General features: G+C 40.7%; 1 protein-coding gene across 1 annotated transcript; it reads left to right on the forward strand.

Moving 5' to 3' along the window:
• Positions 1-562: 562 nt before the first annotated feature.
• On the forward strand, positions 563-1,195 carry LOC113290806. Its single transcript, XM_026540396.1, has one exon. The coding sequence runs from the start codon at positions 563-565 to the stop codon at positions 1,193-1,195; it is 633 nt and encodes a 210-aa protein (XP_026396181.1).
• The last annotated feature ends 19,588 nt before the right edge of the window (positions 1,196-20,783 follow it).

Consider the following 20,783-nt stretch of genomic DNA (forward strand, 5'->3'; position numbering starts at 1 on the left):
TTTCTTTGAGCCCAATATGAAGACTGATATTATTAAGCTTTTCACATCTTGTGATGTTTGCCAACGCAAAAAAGGAGAAAATTCATTTCCAAAGGGCCTCCTCCAACCGCTTCTAATACCTGATACTGCTTGGCAACACATCTCATTAGATTTTATAGAGGGACTTCCCATGTCTTTTAAGAAGAATGTCATTCTAGTAGTTGTGGATAGATTAACAAAATATAGTCACTTCATTCCTCTTGGCCATCCATTCACTGCTATAACAGTTTCTAAGGAGTTTCTTTCTCATGTGTTTAAAATTCATAGACTTCCTAGTTCAATTGTGAGTGACAGGGATAAGATTTTCATCAGCCAATTCTGGAAAGCTTTATTCAAGGCATTGGGCACCACTCTGAAGCCCAGTTCTGCATACCATCCCCAGACTTATGGGCAAACTGAAAGAACAAATGCATGTGTTGAACAATACTTGAGGTGCATGACAAGCTCTCACCCTAAACAGTGAATGCAATGGTTGGCCTTAGCTGAGTGGTGGTTTAACACTAATTACCACTCCATCCTTAAAATGTGTCCCTTTCAAGCCTTGTATGGCTATGCTCCTCCTCATCTGTTTTTTCCCATTCCTTCTTCTACATATGTTGCTGCTGTGGAAACCTACTTGCAGGAAATAAATCTTATGTTGCAACCATTGAAGGAAGACCTCTCCAAGGCACAGAGCAAGATGAAAGTTTTTGCATATAAGAAGAGGTCTGACAGACACTTTGAAGTGGGTGACTTAGTTTTATTGAAGCTCCAACCTTACGGGCAAACATCAGTTGCTGTCAGAAAAAATTTCAAGCTCTCTGCAAAATACTTTGGCCCATTTGAAGTCATTCAAAAAGTTGGAGATGTTGCCTATAAACTCAAGCTTACCGTGGGGTCTAGGATCCACCCAGTATTCCATGTATCTCAATTGAAAAAGAAGATTGTCTTGCAGACTGTTTCCTCACCTCAACTTCCACTAGTGGACCATGCAGGCCAGTTTGTCATTGAACCAGTTGCTGTTTTGGACACTAGAACTACTGTGAGAGGAACAATTCAAATTCCACATGTCTTGGTGCAGTGGTGTAATTCAGATCCATCAGATTTAACATGGGAGGATGCTGCACATATCCAAGCTCAGTTTCCAGACCTTATCCTTGAGGACAAGGATCTCTAAATGGGAGGGGCAGTGTTATGATCCACACAAGTTCAGTATGCGTACTTGTAATTATAACTAAACATTTAGTGGGTGTGTTTATCCTGGGTCATTTCCTCGAGTTATGTAATGAGTTTAGATTAGTTAGTAGCCGTTGATTGTGTTAGAGAGGATTGGTGTATTAAAGATCAATCATTCTTCTTCTAAATTTCATGTAATGAAAACTAATTTTAGCTTCAATTGAAGTCAGGCTCTGATTTATCAAAGAGAAGTTAGCTTGCTACCATTTTTATCCAATCTCACCTTGTAGTTGTACTAGATACACTACAGACTCTATGCACTTGATTCCCTTAGCTGATCTCACCCGCAACTAAGAGTTTCTACGACCCAAATTCGAAGACTTCATAAACCAATCTGTCTCACACAGAAAAGTCTATTGAATAGATAAATCTTTCTCCCACAGCTAAACCTATGAGTTTTGTTCAGTCTTTTGATAAATCAAGGTGAACAGGAATCAATTGATATACTGGACTTATATTCCCGAAGAACGGCCTAGAAATATCAATAACCTCACAATAATCTTAACCGTATGATAGCGAAACAAGATATTGTGGAATCAGAAACGATAAAACAAAGATGTTTGTGACTACTTTTTATCTTGCCTATCGGAGAATCAATCTCGAGAAAATCTTAGAGAAGATAATACTCAATACGATAGAACATGTCAAGATCAGAACACGCAATTATAAAGAAAATAATTGGGTCTGGCTTCACAATCCCAATGAAGTCTTCAAGTCGTTAACCTACAAGGTTTCGTGAAAAACCTAAGGATAAAGGAGAATCGACTCTAGTCGCAACTAGTATCACACAGGAGGTGTGGGGATTAGGTTTCCCAGTTGCTAGAGTTCTCCTTTATATAGTCTTCAAATCAGTGTTTGCAATCAATGTTACCTTGGTAACAAAGCATCCAATATTCACCGTTAGATGAAAACCAAATTAGACTCAATCTAATATCTTTCAACCGTTAGATCGAACTTAGCTTGTTACACACAAATGAAAAGTGACTTCATTTAGATATTATTAACCGTACCTAAACATGTACACCTTGTTGTATCAACAATAGTTAACTGAAGTTATCCATATGAACACATTCATATCAACCATATTCATATTAACCATAACTAGTTCAAATGACTATGCATACAGGTATGCGTACCTAAGTAGCCAGACCAAGTTTGGGTTTCGCCAGAACGCAAACTGGTACGCATAACTTCCGAACTTATCAGAAATTCCCGGACCTGAAACTTAAGCCAGTACGCGTACTGGTACTCATACCAGGTTCCCGGAATTCATAAAACCAAAAAGTACGCATACCATGGTTCCCGGACATGGGTTACATATATGCAAGTACGCATACTATGCTTAAATACAATTGTTCTAAACTCTCATTTCAACCATTGAAACATTCCCGGAAGACGGGAATAGCTGTCTCACACAAACTATTAGATTCAAAGCAATTTCCAAGTGATCAAATGATAAATACGAAACATTCTGAGTCTGCATCAAATGATTGTCTCACACAAATCATGTAAGATGTTACCAGGCGATTTTCACATGATCATCTTTTGACTTTCGTCAAGAATATAAGATAAACTTGGTTAAAGCGAAAGCTTACCAGCACATATTTCGAGAAATATTTAAGTGAGTTAAACTCAGCTCGAAATATCAAATGTATATAATCGAAGTATATATAGATGTACGACTTTTGTCTCAAATAGGAGATAGAGTAGATAGACTTTTGAGTGATAGATGATTTAAAGTCTTCATATACCTTTTGTTGATGAAGTTCTACAAGCTCCCCTTAGTAGTTCTTCGTCTTCAATCGATGAACGCTGTGAAGTCTAATGCTCAATTACACTTTCTATCCTAATCCGAGACTTAGCTATAAGTAGACTAGAAATCAAGACTTATAGTTTTGGCAACTAAACTTGACAAACAAGCTTGAGATAGGAACGCTTACGAGTTCGACCGAGCAGTGCTCCAATAGAAGGCCCAAAGACCAAATTCAACTCATTCAAATCCAGGAGTTCTTAAAATCATCTTGAAGAGAATTTTACTACTAAGTGAATAAAAAAAGAATGAGGCCATTCTGAGTTCGAATGAAGAAGTTATCGGCAAAACAGATGAGATGAAGAAATCGAAATACACAACATAAAAATCGGGAGACAAAGGGGAGACCGTGACTTCCGATTATAGGTGATTTTAGAGGTCTTACAATCGGTAGATAAGTTGGGTAATGAGCCTACCGATTACGGGCACTTTGGGGCACATGAAACTTGAGTTTTGGGGACATTACAATCGGGAGAAAGATGAAGGATAAGATTACCGATTATGGCAAGCTAAGAGAGACTTCTTGGACGTGTTTTGGGTTTTCTAACCCTAGAATACAGAAGACTTGAAGGACAAGCATTGAAGACTATAAATGGATACATTCAAGGACTAAACAACCATCTTACACATATACCACTTACCTCTACTTCTCTTATCACAACTTCTACATCTAAACCTAGGGTTTACCTCTTTAGGGGGGACCCATTCTTCTTTGTAATTATAAGTATCTAAACCTTTGTTGGTTAAGGATGAATTCAACGTTCTACACGTGAAGTTTGGTTTGTAAATACAAGTTTGTTTGAAGCTTTAATCATCATCAATTGTCTTTTCTATAGATAGCAATTGTGATTGATTCTTAGATTGATTTGGGAGCACAAATAGATTAGTCTATTGATCATTCTATTTCTAGTAAAAAGTTGAGCGATCCGTAATTATCGATCATCTCCTACACAAGTAGAAAACGTGAGACCTTGCAGATGGATTCTGTGGAGCAATCGTGTGTAAAGACAACACCAGTAAGTGAACCCAGCGTACTGAGTTTAACTGCTAGGATTAACCTAAATTCATAGACCTTAAAGAGTTCAATCGAGTTACACTTTGTAATCGTACCTCAAGATGGCTCGGTTGGATAGAATCCAGTTACTAAGCGTACCTATTACCCGGTGATACAAGGAGTTTGGGGAATATCTTTGCGTACATGCTATTCTACGGATGGTGATGAATGATTCTAACAGAAGATAGGTAAGTATATTGATTCGATTAACCTTTGTTAGCGGCGAATGATTCATTGATCATATTTCTTATATCTGTTATTCTTTTTATTTACTTTAATACAACCAATCCTCCTTTATCTTTTACTTTATTCTTGTTTTGTTGATCTGAATAACCTATCAATTACATAGCTCTCTGCGGGAATGATCCTTATTATCGCTATATTACTAGTTAATTAGTGAGAAATATCTAGAGTAATTTTTTGCACTTACGACACACATCAAATTTTGGCGCCGCTGCCGGGATGCGGTTGCTAATTGATTTATTATTTTTTTTGGTTATTTTTTTTTTACATTTTGTTTTTATATTTTTTCTTTTGTTCTTGTGATTCTTCATGTTTTTTACGGAAATAACATGTACGGAGCACAAGATCAATCGCATAATAGTGGTAATCAATATGATTTTCAATCTCATTTATATAACAACTACCAACCATACCATGGGTATAATTAACCAATTTTTTGACTATGATCAATATCCTATGGAACTTTATCGATACTCTCATGCATATCAACAACCTTATGATGGATATGTAAGTGAGCAACCACAAGGATGGGAGGATAGTTATGCTTTTGATCAGAAATTATCTAGTTTTGCAGAACGGATGTGTACCGTGTTGAGGGATATTCAACAACAGATGCAAGAATCACTATAAATCATCAATCCTATGATTGGGAGGAATCACGTCGAGAATTCAAAGGAATTCAAAGAATTATACGAACAAATTGCTCAACTCGGTAAAAATAGGTATGAGGAAGAAGTATGGCCTCAAAACCAAAACAATTCTAAAATCCGTATGGACGACAAAGAATATTTTGAAGATGAGCAACCTTTATAAGTTCCATGTAATAGTGATGAAGTTATTCCATCTATGGTCATTCACCCATTCAAAAGGAGGAGTTTTGGTATGACTGAACCGTTGTTACAAAGGGTGTAACATACTCAAATGGATATCAACGTTATAATGAATAATCGGATTACAATATTTTTAGGCCTGTTTATTTGCAATAAGTAGACCAAATTATTCCCTCGTCGGAGACTCGTATGGAAGACCCTAGAATTTGCACCAATGAACTAGACTTTTGGGGGGTGGGTGGGTGGGGTGGGAGAGATTCTGATTCCGATGAAGATATTATCGAGAAAACGAAGATCTAGAATGAAACAAAATTGATTGAAGTCGTGGAAGACCCAATTGAGCTTGCCAAGGATTATAATGATGCTGATATTTCGGTTGAAGTAAAAATTAATGAAGAAAGGCTTTCGAATAGTTTGATAGAAGACCACGATATGCTTGAGGTAAATAATTCACTGGATTTATTTAAGAAATATGAGGATATTGTGCAAGGTTTGTGTAAAACTTTGCATAATTCTCTCTCTCTGTATATATATATATATATTGATCATTTTTCTCAAATTGAAGTAAATCCTCGAAAAGTTGTGAACCCACCTTTTAGGAAAATAATTCACTTAGGAATGAAGTTGTGTGTTTCCCAAGTTTCAACGGATTATTTTGCTTCCAGGTATCCACCACTAATTTTGTTTGATTATAGCGATGTGCAGGTTCACCGAGAGGAATCTTTTGAAGTTCTTTTATTTTATGTTCTCTATCCACTTCCAAGTGTAGAAAGGACTAAGTGTAGGGGAAACTTCAATAAAGTGATAGAATCAATATTTATATGTTATGTTAAATTTTTTGTGAAGTTGTTATTATAATTGCAGATTTTTTTCCGGATGGACTACCATATTTTCAGATTATTGGTGTACGAACGTGTTTTGGGGTAAAAAATGTAGCTGCTGGTTTTAGTAAATTTGGGTGTGTTGTCGAGAAACGAATTTAGACCTATACAAATGCACTGCACAGGAGTACTTTAGATTCGAGAGATCAATCTGTACAATCCTGACCTAAACCAAGAAATGGTCGTTCCAGTCTTGCTTCTGTCACAAAGTGAAGGAGAAGGGTTGGTCTTAGGGAGGGAAGCGAAGAAGGTGTTGAGACCAGAATAGTTAATTCTGAAGGTGTGGCTATTTTATGACTTGTATCAGAATATGGAACCGGCTTGCAGAATGTAAGATATCGGTTCTTTGGTGTTTTTCTGGATACTGTGTTGTTGTTAACCAAAACTCTGTTTTGTCGAAATAGGTATAAACCTATTTATACAAGTCATAATTGAACGCACCCTGATCTCGTAGGAAATGGAAGTAATTGAGTGATGGAGAAGTGGGGTAATGTGTAAATTCTAGAAACCAGGTCCCCACTATGAAGCAAACAGGTTAGTTTATACCCACTACTTCTTTCCGCCACTAACTGCCCGCTTTCCTGACACTTTCTTATAATGGGTGTGTTGCACGCCGCACGCTGTAAACCGCCAGACCCATACCCTGATAAGCATCCCCCAGTTTGTGACATGTTTGATGTCTCGAGTATTTTTGTGGAAAATGTGCAGCAGATTGCTGAGTGGGTCTTGTGTGCAAGACCTGACTATTCTGATTAAGCGTACGTCAGGTAAGTGGCGGATAATCATGTGTGGCAAGTTAATTCATGTGACTTGCCGGAGGAAAATGGCGTGTGATGCTATTAGGTTAGTCTTAGTTGGTCACCTGAGACTTGTTATAGGCCGGTTAACTCCGTGGCAAAGTTGGACGGCTGAGATTGCAATTTATGAGAGAAGGTGGCCGTTAATTATGGCCACATCTTGTTGGAGCCAGTAGTGGCATAATAGCGTAACGGCGCCTGTCAGTGGCATAGTGGTGCAGTGGCGCCTGCTTAAATTAGGGTTTGGCATGCCGCAACCCTAATTAGTGTGTGTAGCATGTGTCGTATCGGCCCTGCCTAAATTAGTGTTTGGCATGCCGCAACCCTAATTAGCGCGTGCGGCATGTGGAGTAGCGGCCCTTCCTAAATTAGGTTTTGGCATGCTGCAACCCTAATTAGTGTGTGTGGCATGTGGCCGCGACACGGTGACGTTTTTGTGCAGATGGTGCCATGGACGCGTCAAAGGAATTATGGCAGGGCCATAATGTGGGAACGACCACAGGCGCAAGGATAGCCATGGGTGGCCATGGCATGACGCCTTTTTTAGGGTTTTATGGGTCCCGCATGGCTCGTGGCGTGTTGTGGGGACAGAGTGGCGTAAGTTGGGCCACGACCAAAAATTAGGTTTCGACTAATGCCACTAAATCAAGAATCGTGTTCTGACCGGAATACCCTAATTGGATTCTGTTATGGCGTTGGCCACAAACAAAAAATGGGTTAGCACGTAGCTGCGCTGTTTGTGGCACGTTGGCATGTTGCTGTGGCGTGTCGGCGTGTTGGCATGCCGATTAACATGTTGGCAAGGTTTGGAGAATTTTTTAACCAATTGACATGGTGTCCGTTTGGCATAGTTCGCCCTTTTAATGCATGTGGCGAATTTAGAGCGACCTGATTGGTCGATAGAAAAGGGGTCGGCCAAACATAGGGTGTGGCCACATCTCTAGCACGTGGCGCATTTAAAGCGACCTGATTGTCCAATAGGAAAGAGGGCCGGCAAGTATGGGCCCGACCACATTCCATGTGCATGTGGCGGATTTAGAGCGACCTAATTGGTCGATGGTAAAGAGGAGGGTCGACAAGCAGCATGCGGGCGTGGCCACATCTCTAGGGCGCGTGGCGGCTTTAGAGCGAACTGATTGGTCGATATGAAATAGGGGGTCCGATCAAGAAGCATGGGGCGTGGCCGTCTGCGGGTGGCGCCTAAAATGGACGGCCATGTGACATGGCTACGCCTCTTTTTGTTGCTGCTCCTATTTTCTGCGCTCCTCTTTTATTTCTTGTTTTCTGGTAGGACTTTGCTCCTACTATCTCCATGGCGGATTAGTTTCCTAACTTGCCTAGGTTTGGCCTCGACCAATAGGGTGCGAGATATTTGCACAGGCGCAAAAATGCCTAATTTTGCAAATTAATTCGGTCAAAACTTGAATTTTGTGAGTTATCACAAAATTGAACTAATTTAACAAATTATGTGTGTTGACAAAAAATCCTTTTATTCTCATAGAGAAGTTAGCGCATCTTCTGATTGAGCATTTTCATGCAGACCTTAATTTTGATACTTCGGGAAATTTCGTGCTACTCAGCTGCGAGTGAACACTAATTGTCATGTCATACCAATACTAAGGGTTCAGCTGGGGAACATAGCATAGAAAAATACTTAAACCATACACTGGTGAATAATGTAGGAGAAAGTTTACAAAATGTTTGGGATTGTTGCTACATGCACCATTCTGAATAAATATACTGAATTTCTCAGTACATGTGTGATTAGAGAGGCCCAAGCACTCGTTACTTTAATATGACTCAGTCCTTTTGCAGACGGCTCATTAAATATAGGGTTTTACATTTTTATCCCTAAACTAAAAACCACCATCAACATTAAGTCCCCTGCTTAGTATGTAACAGTGACATTGTTGTGGGGTAAGTATTAGATGGTGATAGACAAAGCTAAAAATCGAAAATGAAAGACATGTAGAGGTTACCAGGAAAAGTTCAACCGACCTTTGGCAGCAAGTACGAGCGGCTGGTGATCTTTGTACTGGCGCGCTGCTAGCTTGGCCACCAAGCATTGCAGGTTAAGCGGCTGGTTTGGATATGGAGCATTGCAGGTTGAGCGGCTGGTGTTCCTCGTGCTGGCGCTGCTAGTTCGGTCATGGAGGTTGGTACCATGGAGCGTTGGTGTCGCGGGCCCAGCTGCCTTCTTCCGTGCATGGTCCAAAAGGAAAAACCCCCTCTACTCGAATTCCAAAAAGCATTTAAAAGGGCGTGCTAACTTCCTCTCCTTTTATTATTCGCTCGTCTGCTTCTTGTGTTTGTTTGCAGCAGATCGATCATAGGCGTGCCAATCATCGACGGCAAGGTAAGTTCATCTTGTCTTCGTATTTTAGCTGTGAGTGTAATATCCGTGAGTAGTTGATCAAACTTGGACATTTAGCTCGGTGTGAATGACTTTCTTTGTTAGTGGCGTCAACGGCAACAAAGCAATCTCCAATAGTTATAATCAGCAGCAAGACGATCCAAGAGAACTCAAGGTAGGTGTTCTTTTCTATTTTGCGCATGTAGCCACCCGACAGTACCACCGATCTTCTCCAGAATGTGTACTAAGGTTCTGACTCCAGAAGAATGAGCATCTAACCTCTCCAATGGATTTCAAAATTTACCAAACTCCATTGCACTCCTGGGATGGATGGATGAAATATATGTTTGGCAATGATCATGTCAGGGATAATCTTAGAGAGTGTAGCTGCATTTTTGATCCATCCTTGACTTTAAGTTATTTGGTGCCTGGACTGCTGAGCCGGTGTCTGGTCTGTTGAGCCGCAATTAAAATGTTCCTTAAACTCCTGAGCATTGACCGGAATGAAATTGTGTTTATTCTGGCTCTTTAGCTTACATGCTTATTCTTGCCTTTCTGATTGCGATGATGATATGTTGTGGATGCTTGTATGGTCGCAATATTACGAAGCCATTGCGTGAAGAAGACATGCTGAGAGGCGTTCCATTGCCGACGTGCTGCTATCGAGTCTTCAAGGACTTTATTCCAAGCGGCATCCTTTGAACCATCTTCTGAATCTTGGACTATTGTATGGAATAGGGCGCAATGAGCAGTCCCCAGTTACACTTTAGATCCGATAGCATTTCCGGATATGTGAACATCTCGGCGGATTGCTTTTGGAGTCTTTGATGCACGTGTACGACTTCATGTTGAGAAATTAATTCGGCTCGTAAAGCTTCAATAGTGACGATGTTGACATCAGAAATAACCTGGTTGAGGGAAGTGAAGGAATCTCATGCTCCCCATGTGCAATTATCCTGAGCCTATTTTCTCGTGGAAGATATGTTTCAACTGCATTCGCTGGTAAGGTGGTGACTGCTTTTAAACTTCTAAAAGTGAAGGAGGCTTCAGTCCCTAAGTGTAGCCTACTTTGATTGTAACACCTTGAATCCACGCCTCTGGGATTTGATACAAGCTTATTGTACTCCCCTCGATGCGATGCTGGGATGCTTGGAACATCACATGGACGAAATGTTCTGGATAACGAAGAGGCATAAGTGAGAGAATTATGTTGTTAATCGTGGCTCCTCCTGTTTTTTCAAGAAAAATATTTCACCCGCGTCTCTGGAGTTATCTCATGAATCTTTGATTGTTGTCGGGGATGGAATGCGATGAGTAGTCCCTAGTCGCACTTCTCTTTAGTTACTGAAGTTGTTTTCTCTGAGTCGGCTTGGGATCCGTCGCGACCTCGTAAAGTGTTGCAGGCGCCTTCCAGACAGAGAGGTGATGATATCCTTATGCTACACCTTTGAAGACTAGATGACCTTGTTGTGGCTATGACTTTTTGGGTGACCGTGTCTTCTGAGCTTTGACAATGAAGTGATTCTGTGTAGAGCCTCAGTCCCCAAGTGTGGTTTACATGTTTCTACCTTGTATGGTCGGTGGGTTGACCATGATAAATATATCACCATCTTGCATCCGTACTGGTGACTCTATTACTTCTTCCATGTGAAACTAAAATATGGAGAAGTACAGATTACATTTAAGGCGGTTGTTGCTATGGTGAAGCTCTGGATGGTATGAACAAACGAGCAGCAACAGTTTTTGGCAGCAACTATGATCAGAAGAGACTACATTGTCGTGGGAACAAAATAGGTCGGTTGGAATTGCACGGGCGTCCATGGAATCAAAGGGATTTGCTGGATGTGTAAGCGAGTAAAACTGTCCACGACTACGAGATTTGACGAGATGAGACAAAAGGTGGCCACAACTACGAACCTGGGATGGATGCGATCACGATCCTTGACAGGAAGGAGTGTGGCGGCTATGGCACGATATTTAGCAGGTAGAAGTGGCGGCTACGGCTCGATCCTTGGAAGGAAGGAGTAGCGTTGAAGCGGTTTCGGCTCCTTGAGAGGAAGTTGAAGCGGCTCCTGGAGAAACGTTGAAGCGGCTCCTGGAGCGAATGTTGAAGCGGCTGCTGGAGTGAACGTTGAAGCGGCTGCTGGGGCGAACTTTTAAGAGGAGAGGCTTCTGGAGAGAACGTTGAAGCAGCTGCGGGGCGAACGTTGAAGAGGCTCCTGGAGATAACATTGAAGCGGCTCCTGGAGCGAACGTTGACGCAGCTTCTGGAGCGAAACGTTGAAGCAGAGCGGCTTCTGGAGAGAACGTTGAAGCGGCTCCTGGAGCGAACTCCAGTGAGGGCGCCATTAGCCCTTGACTTCGAAAAACGAGTTGATACAATATGGCAGATGGGAAGACGGCACACAAATAGTGCTGGTCTGCAAGTCGTGCTCTCCTCATGGGAAAGAATAAACTTCTTCTGTTTGATTTTCCCTTGCAACTCTCAGAAGTTTTGACGATTGCAACATAGAAGTCGGAGGAGGTACCGTCATAAAGGAAAATTGAGGAGAAGAGTATCCCCTCGGGAGAGGAACTCTTTGTACATTAGGAGGATAAGGAGGTTGATGTTGGTGCATGTCCATCGAGTTCTCTTTGCATCAATTTTGAATATGTCATTCCAGATCCTCACGTGTGATGAAATTGGATTATTGATTCCTTTTCAAAGGGCGTTCAGGAGCAACACGAGCCTTTTCATCTATAAAGGTGCATCCTGCTGAAATGCTTACGCCGGGGGTGTTAAAAGTATTCCCTGTCAGCTTCATCTAGGTTGACATGACCCTTGATGTATTCGCTCCGTTAGTGTCTCGAGGAAAATAAGTATCTCTTTCTGGTTTGTATCCATGTCTGTCTGAGCCTTAGTGATAACTTCTTGTCTTTCCATCAAATGGACAACGGTAATAGGAGGTTGGCTTCCTATGGCTCATCCAGCCTCTCGTTCTGATGGAAGAGTGGCAGTAGTTCTGGTAGCGATCGAGAGTGTTACGCTCGAAAAAATATCGGGAAGGGTGCCAGCGGCTCTGGATCTGGTGATAGGAGGCGTCACGCCAGAGGGAATGTTTCCTAAGCCTCTGGTGTTGGTGGTAGAGGATGTAACACCATGGGACGTGTTGACTGCGCTTGTGGACGGTACATTGGTGTTGGCCATTCCCTTTTTCTCTCGTCCGATACAACCACATACTCTATTAGCATCGTCGTTGGCGGAGGCACGGGCCTCAGACAAGGATTCAACATTTTTGTGTCATCTCTGGAATTGGTGGCGTTCTCCAAGCGAATTTTTCGTTGTCTCTTGCCGCAGCCGGTACGTCATACTCTTTAAGAGACAAAACGTCTCATTTTACAGATTGACAATATCAGCTTGATTTGCGAAAACATCTTCTAATATTTTTGCCATACCTTCTATTGTGATTAGATTTCGAGCATTGGCCGCTTTGCAAATGTTTGGGATGGCTGGGATGCATCATGAAGCAGAAAGTTGGGATTTTTGATTGGATTCAATTCTAGTTAATGATTGAATTTAGACCTAGGATCCACCATCTTGAGTATGGGAAGATTGGAATGAAAATTGAGAAATTGGCTTCGCAACCGAGAGATTAATCACCCATTGTGATCGTTAGTTGTTTTGGGATAAAAACTGTTTCTGCTGGTTTTGGTAAATTTGGGTGTGTTGTTGAGAAATGAATTTAGACCTAAACAAATGCACTGCACGAGAGTACTTTAGATTCGAGATATCAATCTGTACAATCCTGGCCTAAACCAAGAAATGGCCGTTCTAGTCTTGCTTCAGTCAGAAAGTGAATGAGAAGGATTGGTCTTATGGAGGGGAGCAAAGAAGGTGTTGAGATCAGAATGGTTAATTCTGAAGGTGTGGCTATTTTATGACTTGTATCAGAATATGGAACTGGCTTGCGGAATGTAAGCTATCATTTATTTGGTCTTTTTCAGGATACTGTATTGTTGTTAACCAAAACTCTGTTTTGTCGAAATAGGTAGAAACCTATTTATGCAAGTCATAATTGAACGCACCCTGATCTCGTATGAAGTGGGATTAATTGATTGATGGAGAAGTGGGGTAATGTGTAAATGCTAGAAACCACATCCCCACTAGAAGCAAACGGGTTAGTTTATACCCACTACTTCTTGCCGCCGCTAACTGCCCGCTTCCTGACACTTTCTTATAATGGGCGTGTTGCACGCCACACGCTGTAGACTGACAGACCAATACCCTGATGAGCATCTCCCAGTTTGTGACATGTTTGATGTCTCGAGTATTTTCGTGGAAAATGTGCAACAAATTGCTGAGTGGGTCTTGTGTGCAAGACCTGGATATTATGATTTAATCGTACGCCAGCTAAGTGGCGGATAATCATGTGTGGCAAGAAGGTCGTTTATAGGTCGGTTAACTCCGTAGGAAAATGGCGTGTGACGCCATTAGGTTAGTCTTGGTTGGTCACCTGAGACTTGTTATAGGTCGGTTAACTCCATGGCGAAGTTAGACGGCTGAGATTGCAATTTATTAGAGAAGGTGGCCATTGATTATGGCCACATCTTGTTGGCGCTAGAAGTGGAACAATGGCGCCTGTCAGTGGCATAGTTGTGCAGTGGCGCCTTCCTAAATTAGGGTTTGGCATGACGCAACCCTAATTAGTGTGTGTGGCATGTGTCGTAGCGGCCCTGCCTAAATAAGGGTTTGGCATGCCACAACCCTAATTAGCGCGTGTGGCATGTGGAGTAGCGGCCCTGCCTAAATTAGGGTTTGGCATGCCGCAACCCTAATTAGCGTGTATGGCATGTGGCCGCGGCACGGTGACGTTTTTTGTGAAGATGGTGCCATGGCCGCGTCAAAGGAATTATGGCAGGGCCATAATGTGGGAACGACCACATGCACAAGGATAGCCATGGGTGGTCATGGCATGACTCCTTTTTTTAGGGTTTTATGGGTCCCGCATGGCTCGTGGCATGTTGTGGGGCCAGAGTGGCGTAATTTGGGCCACGACCAAAAATTAGGATTTCGACTAATGCCACTAAAGCAAGAATCGTGTTCTGATCGAAATACGCTAACTGGGTTCTGTTATGGCGTTGGCCACGAACAAAAAATGGGTTAGCACGTAACTGCGTTGTTTGTGGCACGTTGGCATGTTGTTGTAGCATAGTGGCGTGTTAGCATGTTTCTGCCACAACATGGCATGTTGGCATGTCGATTAACATGTTGGCGCGGTTTGGAGAATTGTTTAACCAATTGACATGGTGGCCGTTTGGCATAGTTCGGCTTTTTAATGTGTGTGGCGGGTTTGGAGCGACCTGCTTGGTCGATAGAAAAGGGGTCGGCCAAACATAGGGTGTGGCCACATGTCTAGCGCTGGCGCATTTAAAGCGACCTGATTGGCCGATAGGAAAGAGGTCCGGCAAATATGGGCCCGACCACATTCCATGTGTATGTGGCGGATTTAGAGCGACTTGATTGGTCGATGGGAAAGAGGAGGGCCGACACGCAGCATGGGGGAGTGGCCACATTTCTAGTGCGTGTGGCGGCTTTAGAGCGACCTGATTGGTCGATATGAAAGAGGGGGGCCGGTCAAGCAGCATGGGGCGTGGCCGTCTGCGAGTGGCGCCTAAACTGGTCGACCATGTGACGTGGCCACGCCTACTTTTGTTGCTGCTCCTATTTTCTGCGTCTCCTCTTTTATTTCTTGTTTTCTGGTAGGATTTTGCTCCTACTAGCTCCATGGCGGATTAGTTTCCTAGCTTGCCTAGGTTTGGCCTCGACTAATAGGGTTTGAGATATTTGCACAGGCGCAAAAAGGCTTAATTTTTGCAAATTAATTAGGTCAAAACTTGAATTTTGTGAGTTATCACAAAATTGAACAAGTTTAAAAAATTCTGTGTGTTGACAGAAAATCCTTTTATTCTCAGAGAGCAGTTAGCGCATCTTCTGATTGAGCATTTTCATGCAGACCTTAATTTTGATACTTCGGGAAATTTCGTGCTACTCAGCTGCGAGTGAACACTAATTTTCATGTCATACCAATACTAAGGGTTCATCTGGAGAACATAGCATAGGAAAATACTTAATAAACCATACAGTAATGAATAATGTAGGCAAGAGTTTACAAAATGTTTGGGATTGTTGCTACATGCACCACTCTGAATAAATATACTAAATTGCTCAGTACATGTGTGAGTAGAGAGGCCCGGGCACTCATTACTTTAATATGGATCAGTCCTTTTGCAGATGGCGCATTAAATATAGGGTTTTACATTTTTAGCCATGAACTAAAAACCACCATCAACAGGATGATAACAAGAATGTCAGGCCGAGGAAGTTAAACTAAGCGTTGCATGGGAGGCAACCCATTGGTTTTGTATTTTTATCCTTTTGTTTCTAGTTTTCTTCTTTTGCATATCATATTAGGATTTCCCACCTTATTTTACTTTGGATGATCAGTTACATTGAAGACAATGTAAAGTTTAAGTGTGGGGGAGTGTTTGAGTATTTTGCAAATTTTTCAAATTTTTTGTAACTGTTTGCATAAAACCTCCAATTTGTAGAGATTTTAGAGTCACTAGTATACTTATAGCTATGTTTACATACGAAGTTCTCATCGAAATAATGGAAATTAGAATTGCTAGAGAACACTATAGAGTAGGTGTTATTAATATTTGAGAGAAGTCATTACTGTTTGTGGCATGATGGTGGAAAATCAGGTGCAGAAAGACATTTAATATTAGAGTTTATGATCAATCATTAGTGGAGGCTACCCATATTTGCATCAAGCAAGGTACCGACCTTCAACTCTTTGTAGCTGACTAAATTTTTCCTTTTAGAGTGTGTGTCACCGTACGCTAATTTCGGGTAGAATGGTGAACTACCCGACTTCGCACCAATTTCAACAATATTTTTGATCTCTTGAGTGCTAATTTCGTCAATTATGTGGGTGCCGTATAAAGATGAAAGCCTCCTTCTTGTAGTTTAAATTGCAGTTGGAACCATTCTCTCGAAAACAACAGGTCCATAAAAACAAATCATTATCAACAAGGGAGAGACATTAAAGTTGAATACGTTTAAGGTTTATAAGCAACAATACAAGGAAGAACAAATTTCATATTCAAGCAAAACAACATACAATGAGCATATTTTTATATACATGTTGAAGACTTAAAATACAATGATCATAATGTTATATCCAAAAGCGAAGAAAATCAAAATATTAGAGTTATTGAGGTTTATGATATAAATACACACAAGTTGTGAAAAATCAAGTGGCAAATTGCTTCTCTCATGGCCATGTTGATTTTATTTTTGTTATTATTATTGTACTTGCAATAATTTTTGTTAATTTAAAGTATATATATATAGTAACTCTAGCCCTTGTTTCAGCACTTCGCCTCCCACTTCAATGAGGTTATTTACTTCTTCTACTAGATGTACCGAGATGCAATCTTGCTTTAGGAATTACTATTCCAGCACCATTGTCCTCAATTGTTATAAGCAATCTGATCATATCTGTTTCTTTAGCCATTACAATCACACTACTGAACTTCTTAAAATAGTTGAGGACACTGGTGATGGAATTCCTCAAGATGCACAAAGTCTAATCTTTATGTCTTCCAGGCAGACCGACAGTTCCACTTCTCGTGTTCATGGAGGTACCGGAATAGGGTTGAGTGTTAACAAGTGTTTGGTAGAGTTTATGTGAGGAGAAATTGGATTCTGTAGTAAACCTGGGTGCGGTAGTACCTGGGGTTAAAGCTTAGCTGGACGCAATTCAAAAATATTTGCATTTAGGTTTTTATTTCATCAACAAGGCCATGAGGAAGAAAAATCTATAAAGAAATTTCAAGTAACAAGGAAATAAAGGAAAAGAATTACAAATTGTCAAAGTTTTATGAAGTTCAAGAGTTTATCATCAACAATTGAAGCCGAAGATGAAGAAGAAGATGAAGACGACGAAGCTAAAAAAAATTCTATTGGATGTTGTGAGAGTGGTATTATCATTATTGTCGATTGAATGTGAAGGTGAGTGAGTATTCCCATCTTCGTAATAGTGGTTGATTTCCTTTCTTAGAGATCATCAGAAAAAGATTTTCATTTCCCACGATTTTGTGGGGTCTCCAGAATTTATTTCGGTAGGTTTCTTTCCCACCATTCAACGTCTGTAGGATTTCTCTCGTCATTCCTACCTGCACACATGTGAGACCTATAAAAAAGTTATCTTATTGAGTTCAATTATCATAAAACCCTAGTGTGAGGCAGAAGTCAAGGCGAAATGCTTGTTAGTCACTCTCGAACCTGAATTCTTTGATATGTCATAGGATGATCGGTCACACTTCCTTCGATTAAACACATTTTACATTTGAGTTTTCTCTTGTACTTCTGACTTTTGGATATTAGATTGAGAATCTTTATGTCTACCTAGTTCCTTGGATGTTTTGGACTTTAGAACGCTTTGAAGTTGGAAAGGTTTTGTGGGTTACCTCTTGTAATCCCTCATGAGACTATAACTCGTCTATTAGGGACACCTAGGTATTTAAAGGCTTGTTTCACATGCTAAGTGTAACCGTAACCTCAGCGAAAAGGAGTTGTTGTGTTTTAGGTAGTTTGCTCGAGGACTAGCAAAAGCTAAGTGTGGGGGCATTTGATAAGTGCTTAATTATCATGTTTAGAGTGTCAAATCCATACTTGTTTTAACTATAATTCTTGCATATTACTTGTTATTATGATTATTTTCTAGTTTATGTGTCATATTAGTGTAGTAGGGTAAAAACTGATTCTGGAGAAAAGACTAAAAACGGGTAGGTTAATGAGAAACGCGTCTAGACCCTAAATGAATGTATTGCATATGAGTACTTTAGATTCGAGAGATCAATCTGTACAATTCTGGGCTAAACCAAGAAATGACCGTTCCAGTCTTGCTTCAGTCACAAAATGAAGGAGAAGGGTTGATCTTAGGGAGGGAAGCAGAGAAGGTGTTGAGATCAGAAAGACATGCTCTATAAGGTGTGGTTGTTTATGACTTATCTCGGAAAAATGGAACTTGTTGCAAAAAATGGTAAGTTGTAAGTTCTCTGTATTCTCTGGAAATTTTGTGTTAGTTGTCGATTAAATAGATTAAAAATCTCATAGTCGAACACCCTGATCTTGTAGGAAGTGGAGGTAGTTGAGTAGTGATGAGAACCATGTCCTTATTGTGAAGGAAAGATTAGTCGGTTTTACATCCACTACTCCTCTACTTTTGTCAACGATCTTCCTTTCCTGACACTCTTTCTCGTAATGGGTGTGTTGCACACCGCATGTTGTAAGACGCCACACCAATACCCTGATGAACATCCCCCGATAGTGATATGTTTGATGTCTCAAGTATTTTTGTAGAAAGTAATACCTAGGCGTGACTTGCATAACTAGGCCTACTTGCGTGGTAAAGTCTATGGAGCAAGTCGTATCACGACTAATAATGCGAAGCGTGGTAGTTGCTGAGTGGGCCTACCACCATGACATGTGAAAAGTGGTCATGAAGAGTGGAAGAATGAATACGTGATTATTCCAGCAACTAGCATGTATGGTGGGTCTTATATGCAAAACCTACATGTTGTGACATATTTCGACCAGTCATGTGCAAGCTAGGAAGAAGATGGTCATAAGTGACAAGTCAAGCTGTAAGAATGGGACTTTCCGTGAGTAGTGCTAAAAAAATAGCACATGGTGCTTTAGGTGAAATAATTAAATTATGTAATCGATATCCTAAAAATATCTTTTGTAAATGATGCATGTGAAGCATCATTTTTAAGAAAGCAGCTCAAAATATTTGATGCATGTAAAGCATCGTTGTATAGAGCCTGCCTGAATTATTCGTAGATTTTATAGTTTAAAAAGTGGCACGACCACCCTTCTTTGGACGAACATTGATGGTTGCACACGTAGGTTGTGGAAAACATGATTGGTTCGTTAAGAAGAAGGGTGGGAGGTGACAATCATGGTACCTCATTGGTCACATGAGATTGGATCTAGGCCGGAAAAATCAACTAGCGAAGTTGGGAGGCCGAGATGTTGCGACAGTTGTTGGTCGTCGTTGACCCAATTAAGACCCTTATAGGCATCTCGACTAGCCTACTTTGTTCGATGATTTGGGATAAAGCAGGTAGGCTAGGAGAGATATTATTGGATGAAATAATAGAAGGGTCGCAGATAGTTATCATGGAGATTGCTCGGTCATGCCAGGAGGGGTCCAACTTGTTAAATCGACCGACCAAGTCGTGTGGTCGTGATCATTCTGCGACCAACTTGGATGACCAAGATTTAATTCTTTATATAAACATGCAATTCGACTAGCTTACTTTGGCCAATGATTTGGAGCAGAGTAGGTAGGCTAGGAGCAATGTGATTAATCGAGGAAATAGGTGGGTGGACGATCATCACAATAACACCCTATTTTCCGAGCATGTAGGAGTTTAAGTTAGTTAATTGAACCGGACAAGTCTTGTGGTCGTGGTTAATTTGTGACTGACTTGGGAAGCTAAGATCTATTCATTAAAAAATCAAGCAGCTCGACCAGCCTATACTTTGGCTAACAATTCTAAAGCAGAGCTTGTAGGCTAGATGCAACGTGATTGGCCGATAGGAAAGAGGGGCGCATGGAGGCCAATATGGAGCAAGGTCGGTCGACCATGGGGGATGCGATTCAGGGAAAAACGGCCAGCCAAACAGCGCGGTCGTGCTTCTTCTGTGACTGACCTAATCAGTTACGGGTTCCTCTTTACTTAATTTTTCCGATTTCTATTAGGATTTTACTCCTACTGGCTCTATGATGGGCCAATTCCTCTCTTGCCTAGGTTTAGTCTCGACCAATAGAGATCAAGATATCGTGCATGCTCTGTTTTTAGGGTAAAAATCAAATTTTGTGAGTTGACACAAAATTAGGTTAATTAATTAAATTTTGTGTAGCTGACACAAAATTGGGTAAATTAAGTGAATTTTGCACGTTTAGCAAAATTATTAATTTTTTGGCACACCTTGGCACAACTTGCGGTGCCTTTTATGCATATCTCAATTCAGACATTCCAAGAAATTCATGCTATTCAGCTGAGAATGAACATGAATATCATGTCAGTATTAAGAGTTCAGCTACGAACACAACATAAAATAAATACTCAACAGACTCTACTAGCGAGCAATTCATCTAGGAGTTTGAGTTTCAATATGATAAAACAATAGAATGCCTGGGAATATTGCAATATACATTATTATTCTGATAATTTTGTATATGCAGATACTGAGTTTTTCAGTAAATACAATTTGTATATGTATACATATATTTTCTGAATTCAGCCGGGCGAAGCTCATAAATATATCTATACACATACAGGAAGAGAGGCATATGCACTCATCATATTTTGATATATTTTTTAAATTTCTTCCGGAATATAGATATATCAGGACCTACTACTTCTGATGTCGGGTCAGTAGACATACTTTTATAGTTTTCACCCTAAACTAAAAACCACCATCAACATCAAGTATCTTTCCT

The sequence above is a fragment of the Papaver somniferum genome, chromosome 6, assembly GCF_003573695.1.
Source record: "Papaver somniferum cultivar HN1 chromosome 6, ASM357369v1, whole genome shotgun sequence".
Classification (NCBI taxonomy): Eukaryota; Viridiplantae; Streptophyta; class Magnoliopsida; order Ranunculales; family Papaveraceae; genus Papaver; species Papaver somniferum.

What these genes read in the sequence shown, in the direction of transcription:
- LOC113290806 (XM_026540396.1), top strand. Translation starts at nt 563, where the DNA reads ATGTGTCCCTTTCAAGCCTTGTATGGCTATGCTCCTCCTCATCTGTTT.